Source organism: Haliotis cracherodii, unplaced genomic scaffold, assembly GCF_022045235.1.
Source record: "Haliotis cracherodii isolate W230 unplaced genomic scaffold, xgHalCrac1.p SCAF_10, whole genome shotgun sequence".
Lineage (NCBI taxonomy): Eukaryota > Metazoa > Mollusca > Gastropoda > Lepetellida > Haliotidae > Haliotis > Haliotis cracherodii.
The window spans coordinates 32,927,046-32,947,915 of NW_027266265.1; the positions used below are offsets into that span (position 1 = coordinate 32,927,046).

At 39.9% G+C, this 20,870-nt stretch overlaps 1 protein-coding gene across 1 annotated transcript; it reads right to left on the reverse strand.

Moving 5' to 3' along the window:
• Nucleotides 1-3,649: 3,649 nt before the first annotated feature.
• Nucleotides 3,650-15,787, reverse strand: LOC139454318 (uncharacterized). Its single transcript, XM_071235947.1, has 4 exons — nucleotides 15,491-15,787; nucleotides 13,679-15,250; nucleotides 5,536-5,832; nucleotides 3,650-5,295 (listed from the first exon to the last, which is right to left on the reverse strand). The coding sequence occupies exons 1-4, from the start codon at nucleotides 15,780-15,782 to the stop codon at nucleotides 3,650-3,652; spliced, it is 3,807 nt and encodes a 1,268-aa protein (XP_071092048.1). The 5' UTR covers nucleotides 15,783-15,787.
• Nucleotides 15,788-20,870: the final 5,083 nt, after the last annotated feature.

Consider the following 20,870-nt stretch of genomic DNA (forward strand, 5'->3'; position numbering starts at 1 on the left):
TACAAGACATGTTTAGATCCAATCATATTAGGAATGTGTTTAAATGTATTTATAATGTAAACACATACAAGACATGTTTAGATCCAATCATGTTAGGAATGTGTTTAAATACAAACCGGAATACACATTTGCTGTGTTCTATCTAAACAATATTAGGGTCCACACACATGAAATGAGCTATCGTCTCACAGTCTAAACACCACCTAAACACAACATCCGCATAATCTAAACATGTTTAGAATTTTAAAAATATATATACTATATATTGAAATTAGATGCACAAATCAGATTGCATAACTCATATACCACCAGGACTTACAACCAACGTGGAACAATATTAACAAAACAAATGCTGGGTGAACCAAGCTGGGTGAATGGTGAGGCGGAAAGCTAGCATCTCTGAAGACAACAGTCTCCGTAGCACAGGTGGTAACGTGAAGGCCAACAAATCAAGAGGTTGCAGGTTCACATCCCACCGACATTTAAAATGTGCTGTGTTCATAAATGTGTTGTTGCTGTGTGACTCATGGTATTTCTCTCATCCAGGAATGCTGAAATACTGATAAAGAGAGATCCCCTTTTAGAAAATACCTGCAGTAAAGGTATACGTATCAATGTTTCAAGTGGGGGTACGGGTCTATCCCACATTTTAACTCACAACGCGTTTAGCTGTTAAACAGAATGCTAAACATGGCAAAAGTACGTGATAAGGAAAGTGATGGAATTGAACACACACTGTTTACAGTGTAGCTGTGGAATTCGTAGTAAACAAACACCCTTGACAGTGAAGGTAGTTCTTACATGGAGTCCAGGAGCTTGGCCAGTTGGTAACTGATGTTAGGAATTACAATTTGGGCCACATTTCTACTAAGATCTATCCAAAGGTCATTATGAGTGAAAGGCTTACTCTCTCAGTATGACCAACGAGAAATGGTATATTGGGTTTGTGAGCGACATTCGAATACACAAGTCAAAATAAATTGTCTGTCCACAAGGGGAATGTGACTTTACGTGAACAGGGTGCATGACAAATTGTTGTTTTTCTGCCGTAGTGATTTTTTGCAATGGTATGGCGGTCGTCGATATATAATGTGAAGCTGTACCAGGTCAACTGGATGTTAAGGATGACATACATTAATACACATATAGGATTGGATTTATAAAGCCTGAACAGTGAAAATGCCAAATCTTAATTTTGTGAAGGGCTTTACTATTACCATAGGCGTCACGAAATATAATCTTGAATTAAAAAAGTGAATCTAGTTTCATTGAACACACTGTTACAGAAACAAATATGGCGCAGCACATCCCTTACAATTATACCAAATGTATTTAGACTGGGAGCAATTTGCTTCAAGGACATATACATGGACTGGTTGCCCGCGATAGTAACAAAAGTACATATCAAACAAAATAGGAATTATTCTCAGGTATTAAAAGTAATAAACTTGTGGTTAAGTACCTATATATTCGGTATATTTCAAAGGTATCTTCAAATGCTGGAAACTATTTCAGCATTAGTATGTGGAGAAAATAGAAACATTATGTCATTTCAGGTGTTGATTGTTTGTTTTTGCTTCTTGTGTATAATCACCCTTCAAGTATTGTGTCAACTAAATAATAAAGGATTACACTATGACCATTGTAACAATGCGTAATTCTGAATTTGACACCTTCAAACAATGAACTAACATTTCTGTAATAACGTAATATTCTTCCCCCCTCCTTTATGTCCGTGTCCCCGACAGCCTCCGACAGATCTGTTCTATTCTTTGTTATCTCATTACCACATGTTATGTTTCAATGAGCTACCTGACTGTATATTCATAACTAAGAATCGATCACGTCACGACAGTCCCAGCTGTCTTTGACAGTAAGATATTCTGCAGCACATTGCAAAAAGTACAATGCATACCACAGCTTGATCTTACACCTGCTTCTTTAGTGCATGTTAAATGTGTGTTTATATTGCGAGGTACAGAGTTAGGTAAAAGTGCCCAACCCCATTCTGCCATCGTCCTTCTTTCTCTCAATGAGAGAACACAACTGATGCATACATAGCCGGGCGTGTAGAGAGGGCGTGTACAGAGGGCGTGTACAGAGGGCGTGTACAGAGCGCGTGTAGAGAGGAGGTGCCAGGACCGTGCATCAGTAGGAGACTTACATGGAGGATTTAATGTGGACACTGTATACAGGCGGTTACCTCCTGCTGTATGTACATACATGGGTAAAGAAATACAGTTTATGTGTAAGAAATGGTATGCTTGAGTTTGGTGACAGCGCATCAGTGAATCTGAGGCTTAGATATCTTCAGTGTGACAGGTAAGATAGGTACCTGTATATTTAACAGACCTTTTTATAGTTCAGTAGAAATACTTAGTAAATGTGCTTTCTATGCAATAAAAAAGCGAAACAGCCACCTGTCACAACTACTGGTGTTTTATTATTCATTTTTCATTGAAGACAAGATATATTTTAATGCGCTTCACTTAATATACAGCTACAGTTATCTCCCTTGGACCGCTCTGTTTCTGCACTTGTGCATACTTTCAAACAAACGTAATGACATTTTCAATCGTTCAAGTGCGGATTAAAAAAACAACTAATTGTCAGTTACAATACAAGTCGGATAGCTTTCAAAAACAAAGATTCTAAAGTTTCATTATTTATTTTAGTTCCGATAAGTCCCTTCAGCTTCAATCTGCGACATTTCCAGTGCCGTAAATTGACCCTTATCCTACACGAGTCTCTGTATTCATAGCTTGTTAGTGAACAGCAACGTCATAAATAGGACATCAGTGCCATGGTTTCTGTTTTCAAATAAGCTAACAGAGGTTAGTTGAAATTGTTTTTTCATTCTGCGGCAAGTAATCTATTACTTTGTCAGCCCATGCTGGTGTTCATCAACACCATCTTCCAACACACATATTTACAACAGGGTCTCCTCACAAAACTCAATTCCAAAACATCATTACTATATCAATGGAATGTCAGATGTTGTAGTTGTATTTTGCATTTAGAACTGCAATACCTTGAGCAATATCAGTAATATTCCAGCTGTATGACACCGGTGTATAAATAATCGAATCTTGACCAGACAGTTATCAATAGCATCGACCCACACAATAGTGGGATACGATGACATGCAACGACTCACCGAGCCTGACAACCCGATCCATTTAGTTGCATCTTACAACAAGCGTACGTTGCTATAGTGACCTATAGCTGTGTACTTACCCGGAATCCCAGTGGGTTTGTTTGCACTGTAAATCATGTATCAAAATCACATTTTAAATGTATTTATTGAAACTAGTCACTCTGACCGGAATACACAGACCTGTACTATATATCTAACAAATTATTACAAATTTCATAGGCATATGAAACATTTTGTTTCAGGACAGATATGTGAAAAAGGGATACTTTAAAGAGAGAGCCCCGCTAAATCTACCATGTCCAACAATCACATACAAAACTGAGTTGATTTGCCGATATGATTCACTGATATAATTTATGTTCTTTATCTGTAAACATACAAACAATGATTGTGGTGCAATACTTTAATTTCAAATTTTAAATTCAAATGTACAAAATAGCAAACATATGTAGTTCATTTAAAGCAATATTTTTCAGTCCAGTCAGCACATAATCAGTGCAGTGAAAACGCTTTAAGCACACGTGATGAGCACACATACATACAGCCACGCCCATCTAGACAAAGACCCTGCGGACCATGAATACCGTCCTGTGATGTCAGTATGTTTCTCACAAACTCCCCCGACTCAGTCAGATGGATGATTCTATGTTGATAGTTGTCTGTCACCAGGATGTCACCTGTGCTGGTACTTGTGATACCACGTGGATATCCCAGTGCTGTGTCTCCTGTAGGGCTGTAGGTGAACACCACATCTCCCCAGGGGGTCAGACAAACAACACACTTGGATCCACAGTCAGACACAAGGATGTCTCCTTTCCTCGTAGTACAGAGAAAGTTGGGGCACTGTAATATGTTGTTAGCATTGTGGAGTGGACTGATTGACCTCAGCACGTGTCCCGACATATCCAGGATATCAACACAGGGAGGAGACTGGGAACCTGCTGCTAGTGTTGATGACGTCAGAGACGTTATGCCAAAGTACGGTTTGTTGGTTGTGATGGTTGACAGCAGCACCAGGTCAGGGTTGACTTCAACTGTTACAATCTGGCTGGTAACTGGCACAGTGACAGCCACCTGGTTGTGTTTCACTTTTGTCACACCGTAAGGTCCGCTGCTCAGACTGAGCTTACTGTGGGAAACCTTGTTATTCCTGGTGTAGAAGGTCTTCACATTTGTGTTGCCGACGTCTGTGACTACAATTGTATCTGTACCATTCACAACAAGTACTGTGACATCAGTAGCTTCTGCTGCTTTTCCATCTCCTGCTACTCTGACGTTAATTGTGTCTTGTAACACAGGAGTCGCCTTCAGGTTCAGTACACCTTCACACAGGACGTCTATCTCACCCAGCTGTAGGTCGTCCAGTGCTCTACTCAGCTTGTCCGTGTCCTGTCTGAACATGATGCTGGCTATTCTCCCCTTCTCTTTCAGGTCTGCGTCTCCGACAGCATCCACATCACCGACCTCACATCCCTGATACATCTCATACACACCCATGTCACACTCAGAGCGTAGAGTCTGGTCTATCAGCTCTGCTTGTTGTTGGTACATCTGTACTGACAACTCCCCTGACTTTATGTCTGCCCTCAATAGCCTCATGTGTTTGTCTGACATTTCTTTCAGTTCATCAAGAAGTTTTCTTTCCTTGCGTTTGATCACATCAATTGCTTTCTTAGTGGTAGACTTGATGTCGGATTCCATTTGCAAATAACGCTTTGATTCTTCTTTGGATCTTGTTTTCTGTTTGTCAACGAGAGCTTTTATCTCATCATATTTCCTCATCAAGTAGTTTTTATTCCTGGTCAACTCTGATTTCATTGAAGGTATTTCCTTTTCAATTTCAACAACGCATTTACAAGTTCTGTGATGAATAATACAACATGTTTGACAAACTGCTTTCTTGCAGTCTTTGCACATCAGTTTTATGTCTTCATCTTTGTGGTCCTTACACATAACCCTTCGCCTTCGTCTGACCTTGACCTCTCCAGACATGTCAACTACGTCATGGTGACGTGAGGATGGGTTTCTATTGTGCATCCGCAAGCAGCGTTCACAGAGTGCGTCGTCACAAACAGAACACCAAGAGGTAGCAGGAGTTGTCTCCCCTTCCTCCTGACAATAACGGCAGTAGGTCGTATCTGAAACAATAAGATCCCCATTATAATACCATTTTATATAACAATAGTAAAATACGTTTTTATGTATGTGTATTTCAAGGAACAAATAGTACACATATTTAGTGTGGACGAGCGTACGTAGTACTAGGATCAAAGTCGTTTAAGACAACTGGTCATATGTTGTCCTGTCCAAGACTTCCTGACACATCCATGGGACATTACACATTTAGAATATGTTCAAATGATCGTATTCACGCTCACCTTTAGATCCAGGGCCGAATGAGTCCAGGAGTCCCTGGATGACAAACATAGGCTTGACGTCATCCGCCCACTCCTCCACTGGTTTCTCAGGGGAAGACACTTTCGTCATCTTGCTGCAGAATGGACACAGGAGAGACTTGGCACTGATGGCTTCTGGTCCGGTTTTGGTGAAGCTGACGACACATTTCCGACAGAAGGTGTGATTACACACAAGTGTGCATGGCTTGTCAAACACCTCTGTACATATTGTACATGTCAGGAAGTGTTCTGTTAACTTCTGAGAGGTCGCCATCCCAGCTACAAAAATAAATAAATCATTTAATTTCTCATGAAAAAAAAAATAAATGCATGTACATGCCAGTATATTTTGAAACGAAACTGCGTTTATGTTTATACTCATAATAAACAAACATATACAGCATGATGGTTCCCGATTGAATGTAGTAAAGACAAATAGACATCACACGATATGAATATGAACAAAGACTTAACATGCGTGATATGATATAAATAATAATACAAAGTCAAGGCTAGACGTATACAGTGTAGTCTAATGTACATTGTAGTGTATTTATTACTTTTCTAAGATGTGAAAGTTAAGACTAACCTTGTGTTTTATTAGAGATGCATTTAACAGAAAACTATTATAAGCGACGCCATCAATTCTAAATCCTCGAAAAGGCTGGGCAGATCCAATTAATTGCCTGCACTCTCACGTTACAAATGTGTAGATCAGGGTTAAATAAGTCAAATGATAATATCCGTATTAGTGTGCTATTGTTCAAAATCCCTAACAGCAATAAGTAAGATTTAGATGTTGTATTTATAATGATTATCAATTGGTTCATTTTAATTACGTGGCGGGGCAGTGGGGTAGCATTCTGGTTAAAGCGTTCGCTCGTCACGCAAAGGATCCGGGTTCGATTCCCTACATGTGTGCGATGTGTGAAGCCCATTTCTGGTGTGCCACGCTCTGATATTGATGGAATATTGCTCAAGCGCCGTAAAACCATACTCACTCACTAATCACGTAACACTTAACATTTTCACAAGTGCATTGTGGGCCGAGCTTACGTATGTGGTCATGGCCGAAGTCCTGTATCACTGGTGGAAATGTTGAAACATACACGTCCACCACTAATGACAGTGGACTGGAGTGGTAGGACTGATGGAGTCACATAGCTGTGGGGAGTCAGGCAATACATACTTTTTATGCACATTGTGTGAATTGGGGTACTACCGGTAGGGCAGGACATGCTTATATTTTACGCGAACAACTGGTGTCATCACTGATTAGTGGTCCATCCATATAATCTTCACTCCTATTTGGCCTGTTTCATGGGATCATCAAGACTGGTCATTCTCTTGCATTGACGTTTTATATTTACCGAGTTGGTTGCACATTGTGATACCGTACCCATCAATTGCAACTGACGTTAATCGACGGTTTGGTATACGTACCACTACCATGCAACGTCCTTCTGTAAACAAACCACACAATCAAGTGACAAACGTCATGACGTCATCACAGCATGACGTAAATAAAAAATGTTAAAGTAATGTCGTCGCCTTTGATCTTTTAGTAAAGCATCTCAGAAATTTATTTTCACAAAGTATTTTTTGCAATCAGCTTCACAAAGATTGCATTTAATGTTCCCAAACTTGAAGCAATAACGGCATTTTGTTGCTTCCAAAGAGAATGCATGCTGCATGTTTTTATTTATTCGGTCAGTATTTCATATTTGACTTTCAGTCAGGTGAATTACAAACACTTACATACACCTTTATTAAGTTAATAAATATTATTTCATGTTTATAACTTAAATATCTGTATTCAGCAGTGATCCCAGGAGAACAATTTCTTGACTAGCCTTTGCACGTGTTTCTGACGAGTGCCACGGGTGGAGTAGGCTATGCTCATCGTCCTTTCGCGAACATTTGGTATACATCGTCACTACTTGATAGGGATTTACGAGTTCGTGATATAGTTCTACTCGTACAATGGAGATTTCTTATGAATATAGAAAGGATTTTGTTGCTTTTGTAACGACAAGAGGATATAGATGCAGTTGGTGAAAGAAAGTATGAGCAGTTCTCTCAATATATTCCCAGACAATGGGCAGGAGGAAGGCCTGCACGACCAGCGTGTTCATGTGATGCAGGGAAACTTCTGGTATACTCCATGCATGAAACTGGCGAGCTGCAAAATCATAGCTTTGTACTGCTCACGTTTTACTATATGTCTTCAACAGGATGCCAACACATAGCTACCACTCCTGCCTGCATAACGTTCTACTTAAGCCCGATGCTGACCTTCCACGAGTCTTCACAAGCCATACCCATCGAAATATTTGGTGAACTTAAAGATGAACTAGTGACTGGTAGATGTCCCATAGTAAAACGGAATAACACGCAGATACACGGCATGCATAAAAGTCTTAAAACAAACGACCAAGCAATGATAAATGATCAACTTATTCTTAGTTTGATGACAAACAGTGTAACACTAGTGTGATCCATTAAATTTTATCCAATGGAGATTTTTATTGAAAAGTATTTACATGATTTAAAATTGTTTTAATTGCTGATAGATCTGTTCTGGGCACGGTGACACGTGAAAGGCGCCGGAATTAGCTGTGCGGTGTTGCAGACTATGAAACCAATGATTGTGATCTGGAATCCCGGTTCGCTCTGATAATGTTTCTAGTTTTGACATCACCATACCCGTGATGGTGGGTTTCAAAAAACGTCTAAGACCTGCATCACATCGGCTGACACGCTGTAAGATAACTGAAAGACTGTTCAAAGCCAACTCACTCACTCACTCACTTTCTCGCTCACTCACTGATAGACCTGTTGGTCATCAGGTATTTCACATGTCATCAACCGGTTTTTATACAGCATAGTCAGGATTTACCACAAAACTCTAGATTGTGTTTGCTATACTATCCTGATATAAATACAACTAACTGCCTGGTGGTCTTCTGTGTATTCAGCACAGAGCGAGACAGACATATCAGCGGGGTATTTGTTGATATCTATAAACAGCTCGTATTATATACTCGAACTGTGTGCACACTTATCGACAACGTGACATAGCTCAGGCGTGACGTCATCTCATTACCATAACGAAAGTAGAACATGTGAAACGACATAGTGTTCCCCATACATCGTGTCAATAACTTAATGTTCAGCGTTCACCAGAGAGTGAAATTTGCCTCATGATATGACGTAGCTATGCTAGAGGCAACTACAGTTACCATTCTTACTGTACATAGCAATAACTATGATTTCTACCACTGATCACTTGACAAAAATGTAGCTATGTGGTTACACTATCTCTCCACCATAACGAAAGTAGAACTTGTCTATACCTCCTGCCATATCGTATGGATGGAATGTGAAGCAGTAAGTGAGAATGTAATGTGTCTTGGGGTATAATGATTGACATGGCAAAACAACTAACATAATTCATCAGAACTGCGCATGTATTAAACAACAAACAAACAAACACAAACACACAAACCAGCACTGTGCCCTGTGGTTTGATAGCTGTCTTATTCAATATACATTGTATCACTGAGAGGACGGTGGGTAGTGAGAGACTTTAGGCGTGTATACGTGTACATGGACATCTCTGAAACACAACACACAGTAGGACAGCAATGTAGCTCTGTGATACACGTTGACGACAGCCCTAGTGACAGACTACACGCTTACCTGAGGCAGTAAGCTTTGAATTCAAAACCGGAGTTGAGGGAAATTGTTCACCAGGGCGGTTATAGCCCAGCTGAGCAAACGGTGTTCGCTGTACATGTATTTGGATTTGACTCGCCCATTTGATAATCTTTTACAAAGTAGTTCGTGTGTGTATGTACGTGTGCATATAAGTGTGTGCCTGCGCGTGCGTGTACGTGTGTGTATGTGTGTGCGTGTTCGTGTGTACGTGTTTGTGAGTGTGTGGAGGGTAATGTATTGTGTGTGTGTGTCCGTGTGTATGTGTGTGTGTGTTGTGTGTGTGTGTGTGTGTGTGTGTGTGTGTGTGTGTATGGGTGAATGGGGAGGGGAAGGGGGTATTTTATTTCATAGAATGTCATTAAAGCCTGGATGCGGACACGTGTTGCCAAGTTGCCCTAGGACTTCAGTAATACATGATCTGACCGTAAACTAGTTTCAATTAATAAAGTTGAAGCAACATTCGGTAAATTAACATCTTCATATCATAAAATACATGTGCTACATTTTACAATACCGTTACGCCACTTGAACACACGATACTGTAAAACATGTATTTATAATGTAAACACATACAAGACATGTTTAGATCCAATCATGTTAGGAATGTGTTTAAATGTATTTATAATGTAAACACATACAAGACATGTTTAGATCCAATCATGTTAGGAATGTGTTTAAATACAAACCGGAATACACATTTGCTGTGTTCTATCTAAACAATATTAGGGTCCACACACATGAAATGAGCTATCGTCTCACAGTCTAAACACCACCTAAACACAACATCCGCATAATCTAAACATGTTTAGAATTTTAAAAATATATATACTATATATTGAAATTAGATGCACAAATCAGATTGCATAACTCATATACCACCAGGACTTACAACCAACGTGGAACAATATTAACAAAACAAATGTTCAAATAAACCAAGCTGGGTGAATGGTGAGGCGGAAAGCTAGCATCTCTGAAGACAACAGTCTCCGTAGCACAGGTGGTAACGTGAAGGCCAACAAATCAAGAGGTTGCAGGTTCGCATCCCGCCGAGATTTAAAATGTGCTGTGTTCATAAATGTGTTGTTGCTGTGTGACTCATGGTATTTCTCTCATCCAGGAATGCTAAAATACTGATAGAGAGAACCCCTTTTAGAAAATACCTGCAGTAAAGGTATACGTATCAAGGTTTCAAGTGGGGGTACGGGTCTATCCCACATTTTAACTCACAATGCCTTTAGCTGTTAAACAGAATGCTAAACATGGCAAAAGTACGTGATAAGGAAAGTGATGGAACTGAACACACACTGTTTACAGTGTAGCTGGGGAATTCGTAGTAAACAAACTCCCTTGACAGTGAAGGTAGTCGAGGAGCTTGGCCAGTTGGTAACTGATGTTAGGAATTACAATTTGGGCCACATTTCTACTAAGATGTATCCAAAGGTCATTATGAGTGAAAGGCTTACTCTCTCAGTATGACCAACCAGAAATTGTATATTGGGTTTGTCAGCCACATTCGAATACACAAGTCAAAATAAATTGTCTGTCCACAAGGGGAACGTGACTTTACGTGAACAGGGTGCATGACAAATTGTTGTTTTTCTGCCGTAGTGATTTTTTGCAATGGTATGGCGGTCGTCGATATATAATGTAAAGCTGTACCAGGACAACTGGATGTTAAGGATGACATACATTAATACACATATAGGATTGGATTTATAAAGCCTGAACAGTGAAAATGCCAAATCTAAATTTTGTGAAGGGCTTTACTATTACCATAGGCCTCACGAAATATAATCTTGAATTAAAAAGGTGAATCTAGTTTCATTGAACACACTGTTACAGAAACAAATATGGCGCAGCACATTCCTTAAAATTATACCAAATTCTAACAGACAGACTGAGAGCAATTTGCTTCAGGGACATATACATGGTTGCCCGCGAAAATAACAAAAGTACATATTAAACAAAATAGGAATTTTTCTGAGGTATTAAATGTAATAAACTTGTGGTTAAGTACCTATATGTTCGGTATATTTCAAAGGTGTCTTCAAATGCTGGAAACGATTTCAGTATTAGTATGTGGAGAAAATAGAAACATTATGTCATTTCAGGTGTTGATTGTTTGTTTTGGCTTCTTGTGTATAATCACCCTTCAAGTATTGTGTCAACTAAATGATAAAGGATTACACTATGACCAGTGTAACAATGCATAATCCTGAATTTGACGCCTACAAACAATGAACAAACATTTCTGTAATATTCAATATGCAATATTCTCCCCCCCCACCCCCCCTCCTTCATGTCCGTGTCCCCGACAGCCTCTACATCACCGGCCTCACATCTCTGGCAGATCTTACTATTCTTTGTTATCTCATTACCATATGTTTTGTTTCAATGAGCTACCTGAATGTATATTCATAACTAAGAATCGATCACGTCATGACAGTCCCAGCTGTTTTTGACAGTAAGATATTCTGCAGCACATTGCAAAAGGTACAATGCATACTACAGCTTGATCTTACACCTGCTTCTTTAGTGCATGTTAAATGTGTGTTTATATTGCTAGGTACAGAGTTAGGTAAAAGTGCCCAACCCCGTTCTGCCATCGTCCTTCTTTCTTTCAATGAGAGAACACAACTGATGCACACATAGCCGGGCGTGTAGAGAGGGCGTGTAGAGAGGGCGTGTACAAAGGGCGTGTACAGAGGGCGTGTACAGAGGGCGTGTAGAGAGGAGATGCCAGGACCGTGCATCAGGAGGAGACTTACATGGAGGATTTAATGTGGACACTGTATACAGGAGGTTATCTCCGGCTGTATGTACAGACATGGGTAAAGACATACACTTTATGTTGAAGAAAACTAGAACAACACCAGACTCCAACACCGGCCTGACCTCACTCGATGCAGTCTGATGTCAGGAATGGTATGCTTGAGTTTGGTGTCAGCGCATCACTGAATCTGAGGCTAAGAAGTCTTTAGTGTGACAGGTGAGATAGGCACTTGTATATTTAACAGACTTTCTTATAGTTCAGTAGAAATACTTAGTAAATGTGCTTAATATGCAATAGAAAAGCGACACAGCCACCTGTCACAACTACTGGTGTTTTATTATTCATTTTTCATTGAAGATAAGATATATTTTAATGCGCTTCACTTAATACACAGCTCCAGTTATCTCCCTTAGATCACTCAGTTTCTGCATATATGTGCATACTTTCAAACAAACGTGATGACATTTTCAATTGTTCAAGTGCGGATGAAAAAAGGCTAATTGTCAGTTATGTAAACAAGCCGGATAGCTTTCAAAACAAAGATTCTACAGTTTCATTAACTATTTTAGTTCCGATAAGTCCCTTCAGCTTCAATCTGCGACATTTCCAGCACTGTTAAATGACCCTTATCCTGCACGATCCTTTGTATTCATAGCTTGTTAGTGAACAGCAACGTCATGAAGAAGACACCAGTGCCATGGTTTCTGTTTTCAAATATAAAAACAGAGGCCAGAAATATATGAAAATGTTTTTCATTCTGCGGCAAGTAATCTATTACTTTGTCAGCCCATGCTGTTGTTCATCAACACCATCTTCCAACACACATATTTACAACAGGGTCTCCTCCACTTTCAATGTGTTCACAAAACTCAGTTCAAAAACATCATTACTATATCAATGGAATGTCAGATGTTGTAGTTGTATTATGTCATTTAAAACTGCAACACCTTGAGTCTTTGCAATCAGCAATATTCCAGCTGTATGACATCGGTGTATAAATAATCGAATCTTGACCAGACAGTTATCAATAGTATCGACCCACACAATAGTGGGATCCGATGACATGCAATCAACGACTCACGGAGCCTGACAACCCGATCCATTTAGTTGCATCTTACAACAAGCATACGTTGCTATAGTGACCTATAGCTGTGTACTTACCCGGAATCCCAGTGGGTTTGTTTGCACTGTAAATCATGTATCAAAATCACATTTTACATGTCACGCTAACTGGAATACACAGACCTGTACTATATATTTAAGAAATTATTACAAATTTCATTGGCATATACAACATTTTGTTTCAGGACAGACATGTGAAAAAGGGATACTTTCAAGAGAGATCCCCGCTAAATCTACCATGTCCAACAATCACATGCAAAACTTAGTTGATTTGCCGATATGATTCACTGATATAATTTATGTTTTTTATCTGTAAACACACAAACAACGATAAGGGCGCCATACTTTAAATTTCAAATTTTAAATTCAAATGTACAAAATAGCAAACATATGTAGTTCATTTAAAGCAATATTTTTCAGTCCAGTCAGCACATAGTTAGTGCAGTGAAAACGTTTTAACCACACGTGACGAGCACACATACATACAGCCACGCCCATCTAGACACATACCTATGGGACACTGAATACCGTCCGTTGATGTCAGTATGTTTCTCACAAACTCCCCCGCCTCAGTCAGATGGATGATTCTATCTGAATAGTTGTCTGTCACCAGGATGTCACCTGTGCTGGTACTTGTGATACCACGTGGACATTTCAGTGCTGTGTCTCCCGTAGGGCTGTAGGTGATCACCACATTTGCCCCGGTGGTCAGACAAACAACACACCTAGATACACAGTCAGACACAAGGATGTCTCCTTTCCTCGTAGTACAGAGGAAGTTGGGGCACTGTAATATGTTGTTACCATTGTGGAGTGGACTGATTGACCTCAGCACGTGTCCCGACATATCCAGGATATCAACACAAGGAGGAGAGTGGGAACCTGCTGCTAGTGTTGATGACGTCAGAGACGTTATACCCCGGTACTGTTTGTTTGTTGTGATGGTTGACAGCAGAACCAGGTTAGGGTTGACTTCAACTGTTACAATCTGGAAGCTATCCGGCAGAGTGACAGCCACCTGGTTGTGTTTCACTTTTGTAACACGACGCGGTCCGCTACCCAGACTAAGCCTACTGTGGCATGCCTTGTTATTCCTGGTGTAGAAGGACTTCACATTTGTGTTGTTGAAGTCTGTGACTACAACTGTTTCTGTACCATTCACAACAAGTACTGTGACATCAGTAGCATCCGCTGCTTTTCCATCTCCTGCTACTCTGACGTTAATTGTGTCTTGTAACACAGGAGTCGCTTCCAGGTTCAGTACACCTTCACACAGGACGACTATCTCACCCAGCTGTAGACCGTCCAGTGCTCTACTCAGCTTGTCCGTGTCCTGTCTGAACATGATGCTGGCTATTCTTCCCTTCTCTTTCAGGTCTGCGTCTCCGACAGCATCCACATCACCGACCTCACATCCCTGATACATCTCATACACATCCATGTCACACTCAGACTGTAGAGTCTGGTCTATCAGCTCCGCCTGTTGTTGGTACATCTGTACTGACATCTCTCCTGACTTTATGTCTGCTTTTAATTGCCTCATGTGTTTGTCTGAGATTTCTTTCAGTTCATCAAGAAGTTTTCTTTCCTTGCGTTTGATCATATCAATTGCTTTCTTAGTGGTAGACTTGATGTCTGATTCCATTTGCAAATAACGCTTTGATTCTTCTTTGGATCTTGTTTTCTGTTTGTCAACGAGAGCTTTTATCTCATCATATTTCTTCATCAAGTTGTTTTTATTCCTGGTCAACTCTGATTTCATTGAAGGTATTTCCTTTTCAATTTCAACAACGCATTTACAAGTTCTGTGATAAATAATACAACATGTTTGACAAACTGCTTTCTTGCAGTCTTTGCACATCAGTTTTATGTCTTCATCTTTGTGGTCCTTACACATAACCCTTCGCCTTCTTCTGACCTTGACCTCTCCAGACATGTCAACTACGTAATGGTGACGTGAGGATGGATTTCTATTGTGCATCCGCAAGCATCGTTCACAGAGGGCGTCGTCACAAACAGAACACCAAGAGGTAGCAGGAGTTGTCTCCCCTTCCTCCTGACAATAACGGCAGTAGGTCGTATCTGAAACAATAAGATCCCCATTATAATACCATTTTATATAACAATAGTAAAATACGTTTTCATGTATGTGTATTTCAAGGAACAAATAGTACACATATTTAGTGTGGACGAGCGTACGTAGTACTAGGATCAAAGTCGTTTAAGACAACTGGTCATATGATGTCCTGTCCAAGACTTCCTGACACATCCATGGGACATTACACATTTAGAATATGTTCAAATGACCGTATTCACGCTCACCTTTAGATCCAGGGCCGAATGAGTCCAGGAGTCCCTGGATGACAAACATAGGCTTGATGTCATCCGCCCACTCCTCCACTGGTTTCTCAGGGGAAGACACTTTCGTCATCTTGCTGCAGAATGGACACAAGAGAGACTTGGCACTGATGGCTTCTGGTCTGGTTTTGGTGAAGCTGACGACACATTTCCGACAGAAGGTGTGATTACACACAAGTGTGCATGGATTGTCAAACACCTCTGTACATATTGTACATGTCAGGAAGTGTTCTGTTAACTTCTGAGAAGTCGCCATCCAAGCTACAAAAATAAATCAATCATTTAATTTCTCATGAAAAAAACCCAAATAAATGCATGTACATGCCAGTATATTTTGAAACGAAACTGCGTTTATGTTTATACTCATAATAAACAAACATATACAGCATGATGGTTCCCGATTGAATGTAGTAAAGACAAATAGACATCACACGATATGAATATGAACAAAGACTTAACATGTGTGATATGATATAAATAGTAATATAAAGTCAAGGCTAGACGCATAAAGTGTAGTCTAATATTCATTGTAGTGTATTTATTACTTTTCTAAGATGTCGAAGTTAAGACTAACCTTGTGTTTTATTAGAGATGCATTTAACAGAAAACTGTTATAAGCGACACCATGAATTTCTAATCCTCGAAAAGGCTGGGCGGATCCAAATAATTGCCTGCGCTCTCACGTTACAAATGTGTAGTTCAGGGTTAAATAAGTCAAATGATAATATCCGTATTAGTGTGCTAATGTTCAAACTCCCTAACAGCAATAAGTAAGATTTAGATGTGGTATTTATAATGATTATCAATTGGTTCATTTTAATTACGTGGCGGGGCAGTGGGGTAGCGTTCTGGTTAAAGCGTTCGCTCGTCACGCCGAGGACACGGGTTCGATTCCCTACATGTGTACGATGTGTGAAACCTATTTCTGGTGTCCCACGCTCTGATATTGATTGAATATTGCTCAAGCGCCGTAAAACCATACTCACTCACTAATCACGTTACACTTTACATTCCACAAGTGCATTGTGGGCCGAGCTTACGTATGTAGACATGGCCGAAGTCCTGTATCGCTGGTGGAAATGTTGAAACATACGTGTCCACCACTAATGACAGTGGACTGGAGTGGTAGGACTGATGGAGTCACATGGCTGTGGGGAGTCAGGCAATACATACTTTTTTTATGCACATTGTGTGAATTGTGGGTGCTACCGGTAGGGCAGGACATGCTTATATTTTACGCGAACAACTGGTGTCATCACTGATTTTCACTGGTCCATCCATATAATCTTCAGCGCTATTTTGCCTGTTTCTTGGGATAATCAAGACTGGTCATTATCTTGCATTGACGTTTTATATTTACCGAGTTGGTTGCACGATGTGATACCGTACCCATCAATTGCAACTGACGTTAATCGACAGTTTGGTATAAGTACCACTACCATGCAACGTCGGTCTGTAAACAAACCACACAATCAAGTGACAAACGTCATGACGTCATCACAGCATGACGTAGATAAAAAGTGTTAAAGTAATGTCGTCGCCTTTGATCTTTTAGTAAAGCATCTCAGAAATTTATTTTCACAAAGTACTTTTTGCAATCAGCTTCACAAAGATTGCATTTAATGTTCCCAAACTTTTTTGAAAGAAGCAATAACGGCATTTTGTTGCTTCCAAAGAGAATGCATGCTGCATGTTTTTATTTATTCGGTCAGTATTTCATATTTGACTTTCAGTCAGGTTAACTACAAACACTTACATACACCTTCAATAAGTTAATAAATGTTATTTCATGTTTATAACTTGTCAAATATCTATATTCAGCAGTGATACCAGGCGAACAATTATTTGACTAGCCTTTGCATGTGTTTGTGACGAGTGCCACGGGTGGAGCAGGTTATGCTCATCGTCCTTTCGCGAACATTTGGTATACATTATCACTACTTGATAGGGATTTACGTGTCCGTGATATAGTTCTACTCGTACAATGGAGATTTCTTATGAATATAGAAAGGATTTTGTTGCTTTTATAACGACAAGAGGATATAGATGCATTTGATGAAAGAAAGTATGAGCAGTTCTCTCAATATATTCCCAGACAAGGGGCAGGACGAAGGCCTGCACAACCAGCGTGTTAATGTGATGCAGGGACACTTCTGGTATACTCCATACATGAAACTGGCGAGCTGCGAAATCATAGCTTTGTACTGATCACGTTTTACTATCTGACTTCAACACGACGCCAATACATAGCTACCACCCTGCCTTCATAACGTTCTACTTAAGCCCGATGCTGACCTTCCACGAGCCTTAACAAGCCATACCCATCGAAATATTTGGTGAACTTAAAGATGAACTAGTGACTAGTAAATGTCCGATAGTAAAACGGAACAACACGCAGATACACGGCATGCATAAAAATCTTAAAACAAACGACCAAGCAATGATAAATGATCAACTTATTCTAAGTTTGATGACAAACAGTGTAACACTAGTGTGATCCATTAAATTTTATCCAATGGAGATTTTTATTGAAAAGTATTTTTCATGATTTAAAATTGTTTTATTTGCTGATAGATCTGTTCTGGGCACGGTGCCACGTGAAAGGCGCCGGAATTAGCTGTGCGGTGTTGCAGCCTATGAAACCAATGATTGTGATCTGGAATCCCGGTTCGCTCTGATAATGTTTCTAGTTTTGCCATCACCATACCCGTGATGGTGGGTTTCAAAAAACGTCTAAGACCTGCATCACATCGGCTGACACGCTGTAAGATAACTGAAAGACTGTTCAAAGCCAACTCACTCACTCACTCACTCACCTTCTCGCTCACTCACTGATAGACCTGTTGGTCATCAGGTATTTCACATGTCATCAGCAGTTTTAATACAACATAGTCAGGATTTACCACAAAACTCTAGATTGTGTTTGCTATACTATCCTGATATAAATACAAACTGCCTGGTGGTCTTCTGTGTATTCAGCACAGAGCGAGACAGACATATCAACGGGGTATTTGTTGATATCTATAAACAGCTCGTATTATATACTCGAACTGTGTGCACACTTATCGATAACGTGACATAGCTCAGGCGTGACGTCATCTCATTACCATAACGAAAGTAGAACATGTGAAACGACATAGTGTTCCCCATACATCGTGTCAATAACTTAATGTTCAGCGTTCACCAGAGAGTGAAATTTGCCTCATGATATGACGTAGCTATGCTAGAGGCAACTACAGTTACCATTCTTACTGTACATAGCAATAACTATGATTTCTACCACTGATCACTTGACAAAAATGTAGCTATGTGGTTACACTATCTCTCCACCATAACGAAAGTAGAACTTGTCTATACCTCCTGCCATATCGTATGGATGGAATGTGAAGCAGTAAGTGAGAATGTAATGTGTCTTGGGGTATAATGATTGACATGGCAAAACAACTAACATAATTCATCAGAACTGCGCATGTATTAAACAACAAACAAACAAACACAAACACAAAAACCAGCACTGTGCCCTGTGGTTTGATAGCTGTCAATATTCATTCAATATTATTCAATATTCATTGTATCACTGAGAGGACGGTGGGTAGTGAGAGACTTTAGGCGTGTATACGTGTACATGGACATCTCTGAAACACAACACACAGTAGGACAGCAATGTAGCTCTGTGATACACGTTGACGACAGCCCTAGTGACAGACTACACACTTACCTGAGGCAGTAAGCTTTGAATTCAAAACCGGTGTTGAGGGAAATTGTTCACCAGGGCGGTTATAGCCCAGCTGAGCAAACGGTGTTCGCTGTACATGTATTTGGATTTGACTCGCCCATTTGATAATCTTTTACAAAGTAGTTCGTGTGTGTATGTACGTGTGCATATAAGTGTGTGCCTGCGCGTGCGTGTACGTGTGTGTATGTGTGTGCGTGTTCGTGTGTACGTGTTTGTGAGTGTGTGGAGGGTAATGTATTGTATGTGTGAGTGTGTGTCCGTGTGTATGTGTATGTATGCGTATGTGTGTGTGTGTGTGTGTGTGTGTGTGTGTGTGTGTGTGTGTGTGTGTGTGTGTGTGTGAGCTGATGCGCGAGTGAGCGTGTGTGTGTATGGGTGAATGGGGAGGGGAAGGGGGTATTTTATTTCATAGAATGTCATTAAAGCCTGGATGGGGACACGTGTTGCCAAGTTGCCCTAGGACATCAGTAATACATGATCAGACCGTAAACTAGTTTCAATTAATAAAGTTGAAGCAACATTCGGTAAATTAACATCTTCATATCATAAAATACATGTGCTACATTTTACAATACCGTTACGCCACTTGAACAAACGATACTGTAAAACATGTATTTATAATGTAAACACATACAAGACATGTTTAGATCCAATCATGTTAGGAATGTGTTTAAATGTATTTATAATGTAAACACATACAAGACATGTTTAGATCCAATCATGTTAGGAATGTGTTTAAATGTATTTATAATGTAAACACATACAAGACATGTTTAGATCCAATCATGTTAGGAATGTGTTTAAATGTATTTATAATGTAAACACATACAAGACATGTTTAGATCCAATCATGTTAGGAATGTGTTTAAATACAAACCGGAATACACATTTGGTGTGTTCTATCTAAACAATATTAGGGTCCCAACACATGAAATGAGCTATCGTCTCACAGTCTAAACACCACCTAAACACAACAACCGCATAATCTAAACATGTTTAGAATTTTAAAAATATATATACTATATATTGAAATTAGATGCGCAAATCAGATTGCATAACTCATATACCACCAGGACTTACAACCAACGTGGAACAATATTAACCAAACAAATGTTCAAATAAACCAAGCTGGGTGAATGGTGACGCGGAAAGCTAGCATCTCTGAAGACAACAGTCTCCGTAGCACAGGTGGTAACGTGAAGGCCAACAAATCAAGAGGTTGCAGGTTCACATCCCACCGACATTTAAAATGTGCTGTGTTCATAAATGTGGTGTTGCTGTGTGACTCATGGTATTTCTCTCATACAGGAATGCTAAAATACTGATAGAGAGATCCCCTTTTAGAAAATACCTGCAGTAAAGGTATACGTATCAAGGTTTCAAGTGGGGGTACGGGTCTATCCCACATTTTAACTCACAACGCGTTTAGCTGTTAAACAGAATGCTAAACATGGCAAAAGTACGTGATAAGGAAAGTTATGGAATTGAACACACACTGTTTACAGTGTAGCTGGGGAGTTCGTAGTAAACAAACTCCCTTGACAGTGAAGGTAGTCGAGGAGCTTGGCCAGTTGGTAACTGATGTTAGGAATTACAATTTGGGCCACA